The following is a 17,192-nucleotide window of genomic DNA, read 5'->3' as shown; positions in this document are numbered from 1 at the left end:
CCGGCGAGGCCCAAGGACTTTCTGAGGGTTCGATTACGCCTAGCCGAAGCATCTCATCTATTTCCTTCCGCATCCCTTCCCGGACTGCTTCGGGGATATGGTAGGGAGGCTGTCTCAGGGGTGCCTGTCCTGGAGTCTCTACCTTGTGTATGGCTAGGAGTGTGTATCCAGGCTCCTGAGAGAATGTGGCCTGTTTTGTTTTTAGTAAGCGGACAGCTTGAGCCCGCTCTTGCGGCTCCAGCTGTTCACCTAGTTGGACTTTCTCTATCTGGGTCATCCCTTCGTTACTGCCCAATAGGTCGGGAAGGGGTAGGGTCTCTGTGTCTTCTCCTGCTGGTGCACAGATAGCGGCTACCTCCTCTGCCCGTTCCTGATAGGCCTTGAGCATGTTGATGTGAAAGGTTCGTTTCACATCTTCATCCTCGCAGCTGGCTATCGTGTAGGTAGTGTCGCATATCTGTCCTATAACTTTATAGGGGCCCTGCCAGGCGGCCTGGAGCTTGTCTGTTCGGACCGGCCTTAATACCATGACCTTTTGGCCTATCTGAAAGCTCCGGTGCCTAGCCCGTCGGTCATACCATACCTTCTGGCTGTCAGGATCGGGACAGGGATCCAACACGCAGAGTACAAAGAGTGGAAAGGTACGTATACCGGGCCTTAGAATGGCCGGACTAACGTACCGAGAGTAAAGAATAGTCAGAGGCAAGCCGAGGTCGAGGGAACGAGAAGACAGATAAGCGAGAGACAAGCCGGGTCAAGGGATAACAGAGAAACAGGGTAGTACAACGAGCCGAGTCAAAACCAAAAGAGCAAACTAGAATACCAGAGCACTGAGTGACTAGACAAGCTAGAACCACGACAGGGCAATGAGCTGAAGTAAGGAGTAAGCTTAAATACCCTGGTTCTGGATGGAAATCACGCCTCTGAAAAGTACCGATTGGATATCGGACACTTGAGTGACAGATTGCTCGTGCTAGCGTCATGACGTCACGTATTGAGCGTCCTGCTAGAAAAGGACGTGGATTCCTCGCGGCCGGTGTTTAAGTGACTGGATGAACCGCGAGGAACGGGGGAGACAGCTCGCCTGGACGGATACACCACCAAGTCTCTACCTCCCTTAGAGGTAGAGGCCTCAGGTACCCTGACAGTACCCCCCCTCTCAGATACGCCCACCGGGCGGAATGAACCGGGGCGAGATGGGAAGCGAAGGTGAAATGCTCTGCGAAGGCGAGAAGCATGGACGTCCTCCTGAGGTACCCAACTCCTCTCCTCAGGACCATATCCCCTCCAGTTGACCAGATATTGCAATTTTCCCCTTGAAATTCTGGAGTCAATGATGGAGCTGACCTCGTACTCCTCCCGACCCTCCACCTGAACAGGACGAGGCGAGGAGACCTTAGAGGAGAATTTGTTGCAAATGAGGGGTTTCAACAAGGAGACATGAAAAGAGTTAGGAATGCGTAAGGCAGGTGGCAGAGCAAGGCGATACGCAACCGGATTGATACGAGTGAGAACCCTGTAAGGACCTATGTAACGAGGAGCAAATTTCATGGACGGAACTTTTAGGCGAATATTCTTAGTACTCAACCATACCCTATCCCCAGGAACAAAAACAGGAGCCGCTCTTCTATGTTTGTCAGCGTGTTTCTTGAACAGCGAGGAACTATGTAATAGAATTTGTCGAGTTTGATCCCATAATTTCTTCAGGTTGGCGACATGATCATCAACCGACGGTATCCCCTGAGAAGAGGAAACCGAAGGAAAAATCGAAGGATGAAAGCCATAGTTCATGAAGAAAGGGCTAGAGCGAGTTGAATCGCAAACAAGGTTATTGTGTGCGAACTCCGCCCAAGGAATCAGACCGACCCAATCGTCCTGGTGTTCGGAAACAAAGCAACGCAGATACTGTTCGATCTTTTGATTAGTACGTTCAGCAGCTCCGTTAGACTGAGGGTGATAGGCAGAGGAAAAGTTCAATTTGATGCCCATTTGAGAACAAAAGGATCTCCAGAAACGTGAGACAAATTGAGAACCTCTATCAGAAACAATCTCTGAAGGGATCCCATGTAGGCGAAAAACTTCTCTCGCAAAAATCTCCGCCAATTCAGGGGAAGTCGGAAGTTTAGGTAATGGCACGAAATGGGCCATCTTGGTAAATCTATCCACCACCGTGAGAATAACAGTCTGTCTTTTGGAAGCAGGCAAATCAACGATAAAGTCAATGGACAAACAGGACCAAGGTTTCTCAGGAATGTCCAAGGGGTGTAACAGGCCACATGGGGATGCATGAGATAGTTTAGTCTTGGCACAAGTCTCACAAGCTGCGACGAACTCCTCAATATCCTTACGAAGTGAAGACCACCAGAAATCCTTGGATATCAGAGAGTACGTCTTGCGAATACCAGGATGACCAGCTATTTTACTTTCATGAAAACATTGTAAGAGCTCCAGTTGCAGTTCAGGAGGAACAAAGTTTCTTCCCTCAGGAGTGTTTCCGGGAGCTAGATGTTGTGACTTCAAGATCTGGTCAAGTAGCGGGGAATGAATTTTGAGACTGGTATTAGCAATAATATTGCATTTGGGTACAATGGAAGACAAAAGTGGTTCTACTGAAGCAGAGGGTTCATATTGGCGAGATAGCGCATCGGCTTTAGAATTCTTTGACCCAGGTCTGTAAGTCAGAACGTAATTGAAATGGGTAAGAAACAACGACCAACGAGCCTGCCTGGAGGATAGACGCTTGGCCTCTCCGATATAAGACAAGTTTTTGTGGTCTGTCAGGATGGTAACAGGATGTAATGTACCTTCCAATAAATGTCTCCATTCTTTCAAAGCCTTGATAACCGCTAGTAATTCTCTGTCACCAATGTCATACCTGCTTTCAGTACCGGTCAATTTTTTAGAGAAAAATCCACATGGATGTAATGGTTTATCAACACCCAACCTTTGAGATAGAACAGCACCTAAACCAGTCTCTGATGCGTCTACCTCGAGCAAAAATGGCAGAGAAGTGTCAGGGTGAACTAAAATTGGAGCGGAAGCGAAAAGCTCCTTGAGAGTCTTGAACGCAAGGAGAGCTTCAGTAGTCCAATTCTTAGTGTCAGCCCCCTGTTTGGTCATGTTAGTGATAGGTGCAATAATGGAAGAATAGCCCTTAATAAAGCGCCTATAATAATTGGAAAAACCAATAAATCTCTGTATGGCTTTAAGACCTGTGGGTAAAGGCCACTCTAGAATGGATTGGAGCTTATCCGGATCCATCTTAAATCCCTCCCCAGAGATCACATAGCCGAGAAAGGTTACCTGGGTTTGATCAAAGCTACATTTCTCCAACTTGCAGTACAAGCCATGCTGGAGAAGCTTGTGCAAAACCCTCCTGACTTGTTTGTGATGAATCTCAATGTCACTAGAATGAATGAGTATATCATCTAGGTATACAATGACGCACTCTTGCTGAAATTCCCTAAGAACCTCATTAATCAGATCTTGGAATACAGCTGGTGCATTGCATAACCCAAAAGGCATGACGGTATATTCATAGTGGCCATATCGAGTATTGAATGCCGTCATCCACTCATGTCCCTGCTGGATTCTCACCAAGTTATATGCCCCTCTGAGGTCTAACTTGGTGAAAATTGTAGAGCCCTTCAAACGATCGAAGAGTTCGGTGATCAAGGGAATCGGGTAGGCATTTTTAATGGTTATCTTATTCAGACCTCGATAGTCAATACAAGGTCTCAAAGAACCATCTTTCTTTTTAACAAAAAAAAATCCAGCCCCGGCAGGGGAGGAGGACCTCCTGATGAATCCCTTGTCTAAATTCTCGTGAATATATTCCTCTAGGACTGAGTTCTCCTTTATAGATAATGGGTATACATGACCTCTGGGAGGCATGGTACCAGGGAGTAGGTTAATTTTGCAATCAAAGGACCTGTGTGGGGGTAAGGTATCGGCCTTCTTTTTGTCAAATACTGCCTTTAAATCTAGATACTGAGGCGGAATTTGTGTCTCTGTAGGATTGTCAGAGGTATTCGATGTATTAGTTAATCCAAGAGGTAAGATCTTCCGCAAGCATTTTTCTTGACAATTCTCTCCCCATGAAACTATCTCCCCTGATTCCCAATTAATAATAGGGTTGTGTCTCCTCAGCCAGGAGTACCCCAGAACTATGGGAATAGACGGAGAAGAAATGAGCATCAAGGATATATCCTCTTTATGCAAGATGCCAACAGTCAAGTTAATCGGTATGGTCTCATGAAAAATAACAGGCTCAAGTAACGGTCTACCATCGATGGCCTCAACAGCCAGAGGTGTCTCTTTTAACTGGGATGGAATAGCATGCTTGGCAGCAAAACCCTGATCTATAAAGCTCTCAGCAGCTCCAGAATCGATCAGTGCCATAGTCTTAACTACTCCCTTCTCCCACTTTAAAGAAACGGGTAACACAAGCCTGAGCTCCTTGTAGTTGTGAATAGAGGACAAAGTAGAAACACCCAAGGCCTGCCCTCTAGAGGAACTTAGGTGCGAGCGTTTCCCGAAAGATTGGGACAATTTAGGCGTAAATGACCCCTGACTCCACAATACATACATAAACCCTCCCTTCTCCTGTACTGTCTCTCCCTTTCAGTGAGATGAGTACTGCCTATCTGCATAGGTTCAGGAATACGTAAGTCTTCGAACTCAGATATTTGAAAGGTAGGCGCTAGTTTAAAGGAGGGTCTACGGGTCCTATCTCGAGTGTTCTGCCTCTCTCTTAAGCGTTCATCAATACGAGATATAAAAGAAATTAAGTCCTCCAAATTTTCAGGGAGTTCTCTAGTAGCGACCTCGTCAAGAATTACATCTGATAACCCATTCAGAAACACATCTATATAAGCCTGTTCGTTCCACTTAACTTCTGCCGCCAAGGATCTGAACTCTAGTGCATAATCCACAAGTGTTCGATTGTCCTGTTTAAGGCGCAACATTAATCTAGCTGCATTGACCTTTCTGCCAGGAGGGTCAAAAGTTCTTCTAAACGCAGCTACAAAGGCATTATAATTATAGACGAGTGGATTATCATTCTCCCATAAAGGATTGGCCCATCTCAAAGCTTTTTCAATGAGCAGAGTAATAATAAATCCAACCTTTGCTCTATCTGTAGGATAAGAGCGGGGTTGTAGTTCGAAATGGATGCTAATCTGGTTTAGAAAGCCACGACACTTCTCCGGTGACCCGCCATAACGTACTGGTGGGGTAATACGGGGGGAAGCACCTACAGTGGCTACCTCTAGACCTGAGACTGCAGGAGAGATAGAAGGAGTACGTGTCTCCTCAGGTGGATTACTAGCACGAGACAAAAGTGCCTGTAGTGCCAAAGCCATCTGATCCATCCTATGTTCCATGGCGTCAAACCTGGGATCCGAAGAACCAAGCTGACTGTTTGTACCTGCAGGATCCATTGGCCCTGTCGTAATGTCAGGATCGGGACAGGGATCCAACACGCAGAGTACAAAGAGTGGAAAGGTACGTATACCGGGCCTTAGAATGGCCGGACTAACGTACCGAGAGTAAAGAATAGTCAGAGGCAAGCCGAGGTCGAGGGAACGAGAAGACAGATAAGCGAGAGACAAGCCGGGTCAAGGGATAACAGAGAAACAGGGTAGTACAACGAGCCGAGTCAAAACCAAAAGAGCAAACTAGAATACCAGAGCACTGAGTGACTAGACAAGCTAGAACCACGACAGGGCAATGAGCTGAAGTAAGGAGTAAGCTTAAATACCCTGGTTCTGGATGGAAATCACGCCTCTGAAAAGTACCGATTGGATATCGGACACTTGAGTGACAGATTGCTCGTGCTAGCGTCATGACGTCACGTATTGAGCGTCCTGCTAGAAAAGGACGTGGATTCCTCGCGGCCGGTGTTTAAGTGACTGGATGAACCGCGAGGAACGGGGGAGACAGCTCGCCTGGACGGATACACCACCAAGTCTCTACCTCCCTTAGAGGTAGAGGCCTCAGGTACCCTGACACTGGCGCTGTTGGGCCGCCTGGAAGTTCTCTCGCACTGTCTGGGCTAATTCCTCCATGCGGTCCCTCAGCTCCAGGACATAAGGTACAACCGGGGTCCCCTCAATCTCTGTCTGCCCCTCCCAGTGATCCTTGATGAGATCTAAGGGCCCCCTCACCCGCCTCCCATAGAGAAGTTCGAAGGGTGAGAATCCGGTCGATTCCTGCGGCACCTCTCGGTAGGCAAAGAGAAGGTGTGGCAGGAATCGCTCCCAATCCTTGTACGCCCCCGTGAACGACTTCAACATTTGCTTTAGCGTTCCGTTGAAGCGCTCGCACAGGCCGTTAGTCTGGGGGTGGTATGGGGAGCTAGTCAGGGATTTGACTCCACAGGTTTTCCATATCTGCTGGGTTATCTTGGCCGTGAATTGGGTACCTTGGTCGGACAGAACCTCCTTGGGAAAGCCTACTCGGGAAAATACTTTAACTAGGGCCTCTGCTACGGTCTCAGCCTGTATGTTCGAGAGAGCTACCGCTTCGGGGTAACGGGTGGCGTAGTCTACTATGGTGAGTATATACCGCTTGCCGGAACGGCTAGGTTGGGCCAGGGGCCCTATAATGTCCACGGCTACCCTTGTGAACGGTTCTTCAATAATGGGCATGGAAACTAGTTTAGCCTTTGGGTGGTCTCCCTTTTTACCTATACGTTGGCATACCTTGCACGTTTGACAATACGCCCTGACGTCGTCGGATACGCCAGGCCAGAAGAAGTTCTGGGTTATCCGATACCCTGTCTTGCGTATTCCCAAATGGCCTGCCAAGGGTACGTCGTGCCCAATCCTCAACAACTCCTGCCGATATTTCCGGGGAACTACCAGCTGGCGTTTTTGCTTAGGCCCTGGTGCATTACCCCGGGTCTCGGTGAGCCTGTACAAGCGGCCTTTCTCCCAGATAAATTGCTCCTTCTCCAACCCCCCTTGGCCCCTCCTGGCTTTCTCTCGATACTTTCTGAGGGAAGGGTCTCCGGTCACCTCCCGCCCAAAGTCTTCTGGGGTGTCCCAGGGTAGGGGTTCTACAGTCAAGGGTAGGTTGGGTTGGCTTACCTGGGTCTCAGTAGGAAGCGGATGGCTCTCGGCAGCGCGACTTTGTGCTCTGGTGGTTACTGCGTGGGCCTCCTGAGCGGGGGTAGAGGCGAACGTCGAAGTCAGGGGGCCAATGTCGTTGCCCAAGATGACTTCAGAAGGTAAGTCTTTCATGACGCCCACATGAACATTGCCAGCTCCCGCACCCCAGTCTAGGTGTACCTGTGCAGTAGGAATACGGTATACTGCCCCCCCTGCCACTCTCACAGCAATTGATTTCCCCGGTCTCTCTGATGCCTTAATAAGGTGTCTTTGTACCAACGTGATGGTCGCCCCACTGTCTCTTAATCCCCGGGCGGTTTTTCCGTTAACCATGACCAGCTGACAATGGTGTTTCCTGTTGTCCGTAATAACAGATTGTACCATGAGGGCTTCGTAAAGGGTGCCCAATGGTTCTTCCTGACCCAGCTCCTGGGGATCCCAAGCCGAGTCTACACAATGGGCTGCTGCTGGTGGGCGGTAACCAGGTCGAGACCAATTTGACCTGGTGTTGTTGTCCATGGGGCAATTCTGCTTGATGTGACACAGCTGTTTGCACCGGAAGCAGCGTTGTTCCTTGTCCTCCTGGCGTGGATAGCGAGGGTTAGATGTCACCGGTCTGTTAGGAGGTTGGTATCTAGCGGCTGGTGGGTGGTAGGGCACCGTTGGTCGTGGAGGTTGTACCCGTGGTGTGACTGGGTTTGTCTTGCAGGTATCCTGCGATCTCTCACCCAGTCTTTGACATCCGTCTGGATGTTATCGTAAAATTGCTCCAGGAGCATTAGTTGCAAAATGTCCTCTGCGGTGGTGGCCTGGCTGCTGTTAACCCAGTTAGAGGCCGACAGGGATAACTGGCATGCCCATTCCACGTAAGAGTCTTTCGTGGTTTTGCGTGAGTCCCTGAACTTTTGTCGGTAGGACTCTGGGGTTACTGCATAACGAGCCAGGAGCACTTCTTTAACCCTGGCGTAGCTATAGATCTCCTGCTCTGGCACGGTCCAGAAAGCATCAGAAGCTTTGCCTGACAGTTTGCCGGACAATATTGAAACCCACTCTCCTCTATCTATTCGGTGCAGGTTACATTGTCGCTCAAAATCTGCCAGGTAATTATCAATTTCACAGTCTTCTTCATTAAAAGCTTTAAAAGCGCTAAACGGAATCTTCCTTGTGTCTGCTGTGCTGTACTCACTGTTTGGAGAATGTGTGGCTGCTTGTTGGACTGCTGCCAGTTTTAACTGTAGCTTTGCGTCTCTTATTTGTTTAGCCTCCTCCGCTAACAGGTTCATCACTTTCAGCACCACATCCGCCGTTGGGTTCGGACCGAACCATGCTAGCTTCTCTCTCATTGCCTTGTTGGCTGGTGATTCCTCCTCCTGAATCACTGGTGTCTCCATCTCTTGTACTGCTGGCGTTGCTGCAACCAAGTTCTCCTGGTCTAGCTCCATTAATTCTGCTATGATGACCCGCTTGGTTTTGTTGCTAGCAATCCTTCCACGGACTTCCAGTAGTTCTTTCAGTGTATTTCTTTTAAGCAGGGTGTACCAGCCTTCCATTCACTGTTCCCAGTGTCTGCTTGGAATCCTGGTGTAAAGGAAAGTAGAAGGGAAAATCCCACCGCTGCCACCAGTTGTGACGGTAGTAGAAAATATCCCCGTCAAGCATTCCCTTCTTCCCATAAAAGTAATGTGACGAAACCAATCTCGCCACATTGTATTGGAGGAGCCTGGTTGCCCGCCTGCTGCCTCTGGACTATGGACCGGCAGCTAAAGTGTTAATTTTACTGTGCAGAAAGGTTTATTTTTCCCTTTCTGCACAGCCGTTCTATCTACCGAACAATCAGCTTCTTTTCAGCCTCCCCAGAGCCGTGGGAAGCCAGCCGGCGTTGTTAAGGGGCTACCCAGAAGCTGGCGTGTGCCTCCTATTGACCTCCCTGAAGCCGCGGTTAACCACGGCTTAACAAGCGTGTGCCGGCAATTGACCACCCAGTAGCTGCGGTTAACCGCAGCTTAATTGATTGTTACTGGGTGGTCGCGTTTACACCTAGCCGCCACACGATGGCGGTGTTCTGGAGCTCCCCGGGCAGCCAGCGCTTGTCTGCCCGGCTTTCCTGCACTATAAGCGGACACTTTTGCGTGCAGGCACCGCTGAGCCTCCAGCCCCCTGGTTCTTATTCGGGACTTTGAATTTCTATCACAATCTATGTGAACTGTAGTAACCCAGATAGCCTGCCATGGAGCCTGTTCGTATAATTAAAGACTTTGGCTCCATGGAAATTAAAATGTATTTGTGTGATCTGGGTGCCATTCACCTAATAATGTGCACCCAGACCTGAGCTATCTGGGGATAGGTTACATGTCTATGTTTTGTGTATAAAATGTGTCTGTATGTATTTTAAAGTGATAGTCTGTTTCTGTGTCACCATGTGCATAATGGAGTCTGGCCTTTGTCCTGGGAGATAATTGAATTACTTCATTAATTATCTCCAGGGCAGAGAGGAGGAAACCAAGATGCATGGTGGGAAAGTATTGTGGCTGTGTGTACGAAAATGATACATGTCTGTCTGCTGTTTCAGTCTTCCATCTGGTCCCCTAGGGGAGTGTCCACCAGGTGGGAGACCTGCATAAATACAAGGGCAGGTAGCCCTGAATAAACAGACCACTGCTTGACCTTCAACACGGAGCCTTGTCTCGTTCTTGGGGGGATTCACTGTATGCTGCTGGAAGATTGATTGCTAGGAGTGTAAGCTGATGTCTGCTTTTCCTGTTCGTCTGCTAGCAGCTATTCGTGAGGTTCCAGTTTGGAGTGCTATCTTATTCCCTGGTATGCAGTTCGGGAGTTTGATGTATTCACCTATATCCAAATTCGTGAGTTTTGGTGCTTTTACAGTAGCTGTGCCTTTTTGTGAAAAGGGGATTATCGCCTAAACGGATTTTTCCCCTTTTATGCTGAAACGGTCCGTAACAAGTAAAATCACCCAATATTCCACACATGAGCCAAAACTTAATGCTGGAACAAGACTGATTTACTGGCACACAGAACTCACAATTTATGCAACACAAAACTCCTCCTCTGGGCCAGGCTAGATAATTGAGTTTTAGCAATATACATAGCTCAATTATCTGCTGGCCAGAACATTTACAGTTTAACATACTTTTTACCTAACATTCATAACTCTAAAACCATACATCACATTCACATAAAATCTGGTTTAGACAGGTTTTACAGAGGCCTCTATCCTGGAGACAAAGGGGAAAGTAATCCAATTATCCAGGGCTAGAGGCAGACTCCATTAACCACATGGTTACAGAAAGACATAAAACACTTTAAAATACATTCATTCTTGACATTTGGAACCGAACAATATAGACCTTAAAATAGCAGGGAGAGAATTAAACTGAAGCATATAGGCAATTGCACCGGCTTGCACACCTAATATAATATATGTACTCGACTTGCACACCTAATATAATATATGTACCCGACTTGCGCATGTAATATAATATATGTACCCGACTTGCACACCTAATATAATATATGTACCCGGCTTGCACACCTAATATAATATATGAACTCGACTTGCGCACCTAATATAAAATATGTACCCGACTTGCACACCTAATATAATATATGTACCCGACTTGCACACCTAATATAATATATGAACCCGACTTGCACACCTAATATAATATATGAACCCGACTTGCACACCTAATATAATATATGTACTCGGCTTGCACACCTAATATAATATATGTACCCGACTTGCACACCTAATATAATATATGTACCCGACTTGCACACCTAATATAATATATGTACTCGACTTGCACACCTAATATTATATATGTACCCGACTTGCACACCTAATATAATATATGTACTCGGCTTGCACACCTAATATAATATATGTACCCGACTTGCACACCTAATATAATATATGTACTCGACTTGCACACCTAATATTATATATGTACCCGACTTGCACACGTAATATAATATATGTACCCGGCTTGCACACCTAATATAATATATGTACCCAACTTGCACACGTAATATAATATATGTACCCAGCTTGAACACCTAATATAATATATGTACCCGACTTGCACACGTAATATAATATATGTACCCGACTTGCACACATAATATAATATATGTACCCGGCTTGAAGACCTAATATAATATATGAACCCGACTTGCACACCTAATATAATATATGTACTCGGCTTGCACACCTAATATAATATATGTACCTGACTTGGTTTTTAAACTACCAAACTAGACAGACCGTAAGCCCTGATTCTCTGGAACTGTTTTGGGCATGGGACCATACGTGCGGTCGGTCAAAAGAGACTTTCAGGAATTTCCTGAACCCCTGAACCGATCTGGGTGATTTTTGTTGGTCACCCAGATTGGGGCTATCAGGGGATGTCAATTTTGTGGGGGTTTTGTGTTTTTAAAGGTATTTTGTTTTTTTTGTAAAAATGTATGTTTTTTGTGCCTGGTGTGAATGGTGAGGTATATGAGGCTGTTTTTATTCCCTCTATCTTCTTCAGAGAGGCATATAACATTTAACCCCAGGGGGAGTATGCGTTGTATGCAACACAAATGAATGTTTAGTTATGGGCCCCTGGGGTGGAGCATTCGGAGAGTAGGGAGGGCCGGTTTATATACAACTGATAGAAATCAGGTCCACGCCAGGGTTTTGGATTGTCTCCAACCCATTGCTCAGCTGCAGGTAATCAGCTGCCGAAGGGGAAATAAAATCATCCCTGGTAGACAGGTAGAGGAGACTTTTTATTTCTCCTTTGAGGGCTGGAAGCAGCAGGCTGGCTGAGTACTGGAGTGCAGAGAGTTGCTAATAAGGTTGGTGAAACCGGTATTTTGTTTAAGTTTAATTCTCGCCAAAAAGGGAAATTGGATGTTAGTAAGCGCTCAGACGAGCTAGCATTTTGTTTGTCGGCTTTGTTACATTATTATTTATTTGGTGTTGATCCTAATGCTGCGTCCTGTGTGGATTTTCCAAATAAAGTGACTGAACTTCTATTAAAACAAAAGACTGTGCATTTTGTAACCCTAGAGGATCAAGCTAATTGCTATACAGGATCACACTGGAGATAATTGAGTGTAATACAGTGCTTGACTCCATTATCTCCCAGCAGGGCCGGTGCTTGGATTTTTAGGTACATAGGCGAAGATGCACTTTTACGCCCCCCCCCCCCCCCCCAAAAAAAAACATCTTCACCTATGTGCCTCTTAACCAGCCCCTCTCCCCTCCCCGACCATTAGTGGTCCCATCCCTGTCCCTTAGTGTTCTTCTCCCCTCCCCCCTCTTTTCCCTGTCTCTTGGTGTTTCTTTCCCATTCCCTCCCTGTCCCTTGGTGCACCCCACACCCCGTTAGTGGTCACACTCCCCTTCCTGGTGGGCCTCCTACCTCTATTGTTGCATTGCTGAGCGGAGCAGATCCCCTAAAGGAGCTTCTGTTTTCTGTACCCGGCCGGACTGACAGGGAGTGCTCTCTCTGTGAGCACCTCCTGTCAGTCTGGCCAGGTACAGGAAACAGAAGCTCCTGTACCGCGCTCCGCTCCGCTACACTCTGTACACACTGACAGTCACACACTCAATGACAAACACACAGACGTCACTGACAGACACAGACTCATTGATCTGACACGCACTCATTCATTGACACTGACAGACCCACACTGATGCACTCATACACTGACAAACACACTCATCATACACTGACAGACACACTCATACACTCACATGCACACACACTCATACAATCACTCACACACACACACTCAGTCACTCACAGACACACACGCTGTCACTCACAGACACACACGCTGTCACTCACAGACACACACGCTGTCACTCACAGACGCACACTCTGTCACTCACAGACGCACACACTCTGACACTCACAGACGCACACACTCTGTCACTCACAGACGCACACACTCTGTCACTCACAGACGCACACACTCTGTCACTCACAGACGCACACACTCTGTCACTCACAGACGCACACACTCTGTCACTCACAGACGCACACACTCTGTCACTGACAGACGCACACACTCTGTCACTGACAGACGCACACACTCTGTCACTGACAGACGCACACACTCTGTCACTGACAGACGCACACACTCTGTCACTGACAGACGCACACACTCTGTCACTCACAGACGCACACACTCTGTCACTCACAGACGCACACTCTGTCACTCACAGACACACACGCTGTCACTCACAGACACACATCACAGACACTCACTAATTATTTTATAAATAAACATTTTCCACCCAGCCTCCGTACCTGGAGATCTGGTGTGGATGATGAATCATTCCCTGGGGTCCAGTGGGGCTGCTGGCGGCGTGCGGCAGTGCTGTGATCAGGCATGGCGAGGGAGCTCTAATCTCCATGCTCTGCTCTCTCGCGGGCTGTCTACTGATGCCGCGGGAGCCGGAATATGACTATTCCTGAGGGAGCAGAGCGGTGTGATTAGAGCTCCCTCGCCGCGCCTGGTCCCAGCACTGCCGCGCCGGGGGTCGAGATGGTGGCCTGGCAGGAGGGAGAGCTTCCCTCCTGCCGGTCACTGAAACTATTACGCCCCCAGAGCCCGTGTGCCCTAAGGCGGCCACCTGTGCCGCCTTATGGACGCGCCGGCCCTGTCTCCCAGGCACAGAGGAGGGATTATCTTGTTTTATGTGGGACTGTCCTAGACCTGAGAGCCAATGTAATCGTGTGTGTTTTTACTGTAGTCTACTCTCAGGTCCAGGGGGGAGTGCCCCTTTCATGGGTACCTGCATATGAGGTCAGTTGTGGCTACGAATAAACAAATTCCTACTTACCCTCACCATAGTCTCATCTCATGTGTGGGGGAGAATGGCTGTATCACTCTGGGGATTATAATCACTTGCTCTTTTAAGAGCATTTTGCTACACTTGGAGGAGAGGTCTACCCACTGGAAGCTGGATCCTGGTCTTGGGTCCAGGGTGGGTGGAGGACAGTGATAAACCAACCAAAATGTAACGCTGGAAGTGGGGACTACAGTGCTGATGGTGTCTGGTGTGGTGCTTGTGGTACTCGGTAAGCGCTAGGAAAAAGCGATTGGCAGAGGCACCCAGTCGGGGTGCTAGGCTGTCCGCCACAGACTGGTGGCTAGGATTTATTCCTTTGTTTTTCTTGTATATTTTCAGGGGTTATCCATCTTCCATAAGTCCTAGAATCTATATGATTGTATCTTCTTTCCAATATTTGTCTAGTTTGTCCTTTTATTTCCTGGTTCCTGGCCTGGTCCTTTTATTTCCAGGTTAAGCCTGGTTAATGGCCGGCATTGTAGCTAACCTTCAATCCATGGCCTGCATTGTAGCTAACCTTCAATCCATGGCCGGCATTGTAGCTAACCTTCAATCCATGGCTGGCATTGTAACTAGCCTTCAATCCATGGCTGGCATTGTAACTATCCTTCAATTCATGACTGGCATTGTAACTAACCTTCGATCCATGGCCGGCATTGTAGCTAACCTTCGATCCATGGCCGGCATTGTAGCTAACCTTCAATCCATGGCCGGCATTGTAGCTAACCTTCAATCCATGGCCGGCATTGTAGCTAACCTTCAATCCATGGCTGGCATTGTAACTAACCTTCAATCCATGACTGGCATTGTAACTAACATTCAGACCATGGCTGTCATCAGTCTTTCCTGGCCTCCATTTTTCCATCTTGTTTCCCATGACCTTCTGATGTTTTTGACATCGCCATCGCATCAGTACCCAACTTAACATTCCCTGTAACTCTTCCATTCTCTCTTTTATCTGCGGGACAAAAAAAAATTATGCCACGCGGCATTTATTAACAAATCCAGAAGGTGGCAGCAATGCACTATACACATTTAAATGTCAACTCGACTGGTCAAAGCTTAATCCTGGGGCAAAGTTCTAAAAGTGGAGCTATTGCATTGGAAACCAATCGAATGCACCTTCTGATTGCTTCACTTTTAGCTCTGTTCTTGCATCTTCGAAAAACAAGAACGTCATGCGTGCTTTCTAATATGTCTAATAACTGGTGCAGTGCTTAGAGATCTAAATGCTCCTCATATATCTAATCCTAGGCCAACTTTGCTCAATGTTCCTGGGAGATATTTCAACTCTCATACCGTATGGGAAAGAAAATGATTCTCTCCTATAAATTTCCACCCAATAGCAGCCAGATCCTCAAATTCTTTCAGTTTTGCCTCAATCCTCCTTTCCAGCTCCTCACTTTGGGATGGGACAACAATGGAACTGTCTGAAAAAATCTGAGCTCTCGTATCTTCAGTCCAGGATCTGGAAAAAGAGGAATAGTTTATTGTTAATGAGAACTACACACAATCATGTCTACAACTAAATTAATATGTTCTCAGATCACTTTCCACATCCATCACACAAAATCACAAAAACATATCAACTTTCAAAATGGACCAGAATCCTGCAAATCCTGAAATAAGACATGACATATCTGTACTGTAAGAACAATGGCTTCCATTACAGTGAGGCTATTGTACCCATCCTGTGCTGGACATCTTAGTGTCTCCGTCCTGTGCTGGAGATCATAGTGTCTCCGTCCTGTGCTGGAGATCAGTGTCTCCGTCCTGTGCTGGAGATCATAGTGTCTCCGTCCTGTGCTGGAGATCATAGTGTCTCCGTCCTGTGCTGGAGATCATAGTGTCTCCGTCCTGTGCTGGAGATCAGTGTCTCCGTCCTGTGCTGGAGATCATAGTGTCTCCGTCCTGTGCTGGAGATCATAGTGTCTCCGTCCTGTGCTGGAGATCATAGTGTCTCCGTCCTGTGCTGGAGATCATAGTGTCTCCGTCCTGTGCTGGAGATCATAGTGTCTCCGTCCTGTGCTGGAGATCATAGTGTCTCCGTCCTGTGCTGGAGATCATAGTGTCTCCGTCCTGTGCTGGAGATCATAGTGTCTCCGTCCTGTGCTGGAGATCATAGTGTCTCCGTCCTGTGCTGGAGATCATAGTGTCTCCGTCCTGTGCTGGAGATCATAGTGTCTCCGTCCTGTGCTGGAGATCATAGTGTCTCCGTCCTGTGCTGGAGATCATAGTGTCTCCGTCCTGTGCTGGAGATCATAGTGTCTCCGTCCTGTGCTGGAGATCATAGTGTCTCGGTCCTGTGCTGGAGATCATAGTGTCTCGGTCCTGTGCTGGAGATCATAGTGTCTCCGTCCTGTGTCAGAGATCTTATCGTCACTATCTGTTTCTATAGAAGGCACAATTCCACAATAGGACCTTGAGCTCTAAAGATTTAGACACAGGGTGGAGACTCCACACATATGACATTGTGACATGGCAGCTACAATGCCAGCCATGGATTGAAGGTTAGTTACAATGCCAGCCATGGATTGAAGGTTAGTTACAATGCCAGCCATGGATTGAAGGTTAGTTACAATGCCAGCCATGGATTGAAGGTTAGCTACAATGCCAGCCATGGATTGAAGGTTAGCTACAATGCCAGCCATGGATTGAAGGTTAGTTACAATGCCAGCCATGGATTGAAGGTTAGCTACAATGCCAGCCATGGATTGAAGGTTAGCTACAATGCCAGCCATGGATTGAAGGTTAGCTACAATGCCAGCCATGGATTGAAGGTTAGCTACAATGCCAGCCATGGATTGAAGGTTAGCTACAATGCCAGCCATGGATTGAAGGTTAGCTACAATGCCAGCCATGGATTGAAGGTTAGCTACAATGCCAGCCATGGATTGAAGGTTAGTTACAATGCCAGCCATGGATTGAAGGTTAGTTACAATGCCAGCCATGGATTGAAGGTTAGTTACAATGCCAGCCATGGATTGAAGGTTAGTTACAATGCCAGCCATGGATTGAAGGTTGGTTACAATGCCAGCCATGGATTGAAGGTTGGTTACAATGCCAGCCATGGATTGAAGGTTGGTTACAATGCCAGCCATGGATTGAAGGTTAGTTACAATGCCAGCCATGGATTGAAGGTTAATGACTCTGCATGGCATAGCTTCTATGTAGCTGGGAGTTGTCCTGCTGACCCTGGTTATACCTTG

At 47.5% G+C, this 17,192-nt stretch overlaps 1 protein-coding gene across 1 annotated transcript in view; it reads right to left on the bottom strand.

Annotated features, from left to right (window-relative positions):
• Positions 1–17,192, bottom strand: part of LOC134587626 (uncharacterized) — a 172,288-nt gene that overhangs the window by 72,070 nt on the left and 83,026 nt on the right. The window contains exons 19-21 of the mRNA XM_063444149.1: positions 15,283–15,451; positions 14,801–14,941; positions 14,741–14,770 (exon numbers count right to left, since the gene is read on the bottom strand). Coding sequence (XP_063300219.1) covers positions 14,741–14,770; positions 14,801–14,941; positions 15,283–15,451 — 340 coding nt within the window. The remainder of the gene's footprint in view (positions 1–14,740; positions 14,771–14,800; positions 14,942–15,282; positions 15,452–17,192) is intronic.

This window comes from Pelobates fuscus, chromosome 2 (assembly GCF_036172605.1).
Source record: "Pelobates fuscus isolate aPelFus1 chromosome 2, aPelFus1.pri, whole genome shotgun sequence".
NCBI classification, from domain to species: Eukaryota; Metazoa; Chordata; class Amphibia; order Anura; family Pelobatidae; genus Pelobates; species Pelobates fuscus.
The sequence above is the reverse complement of the archived record's forward strand: the minus strand, read 5'-3'. Positions and strand labels throughout refer to the sequence as shown.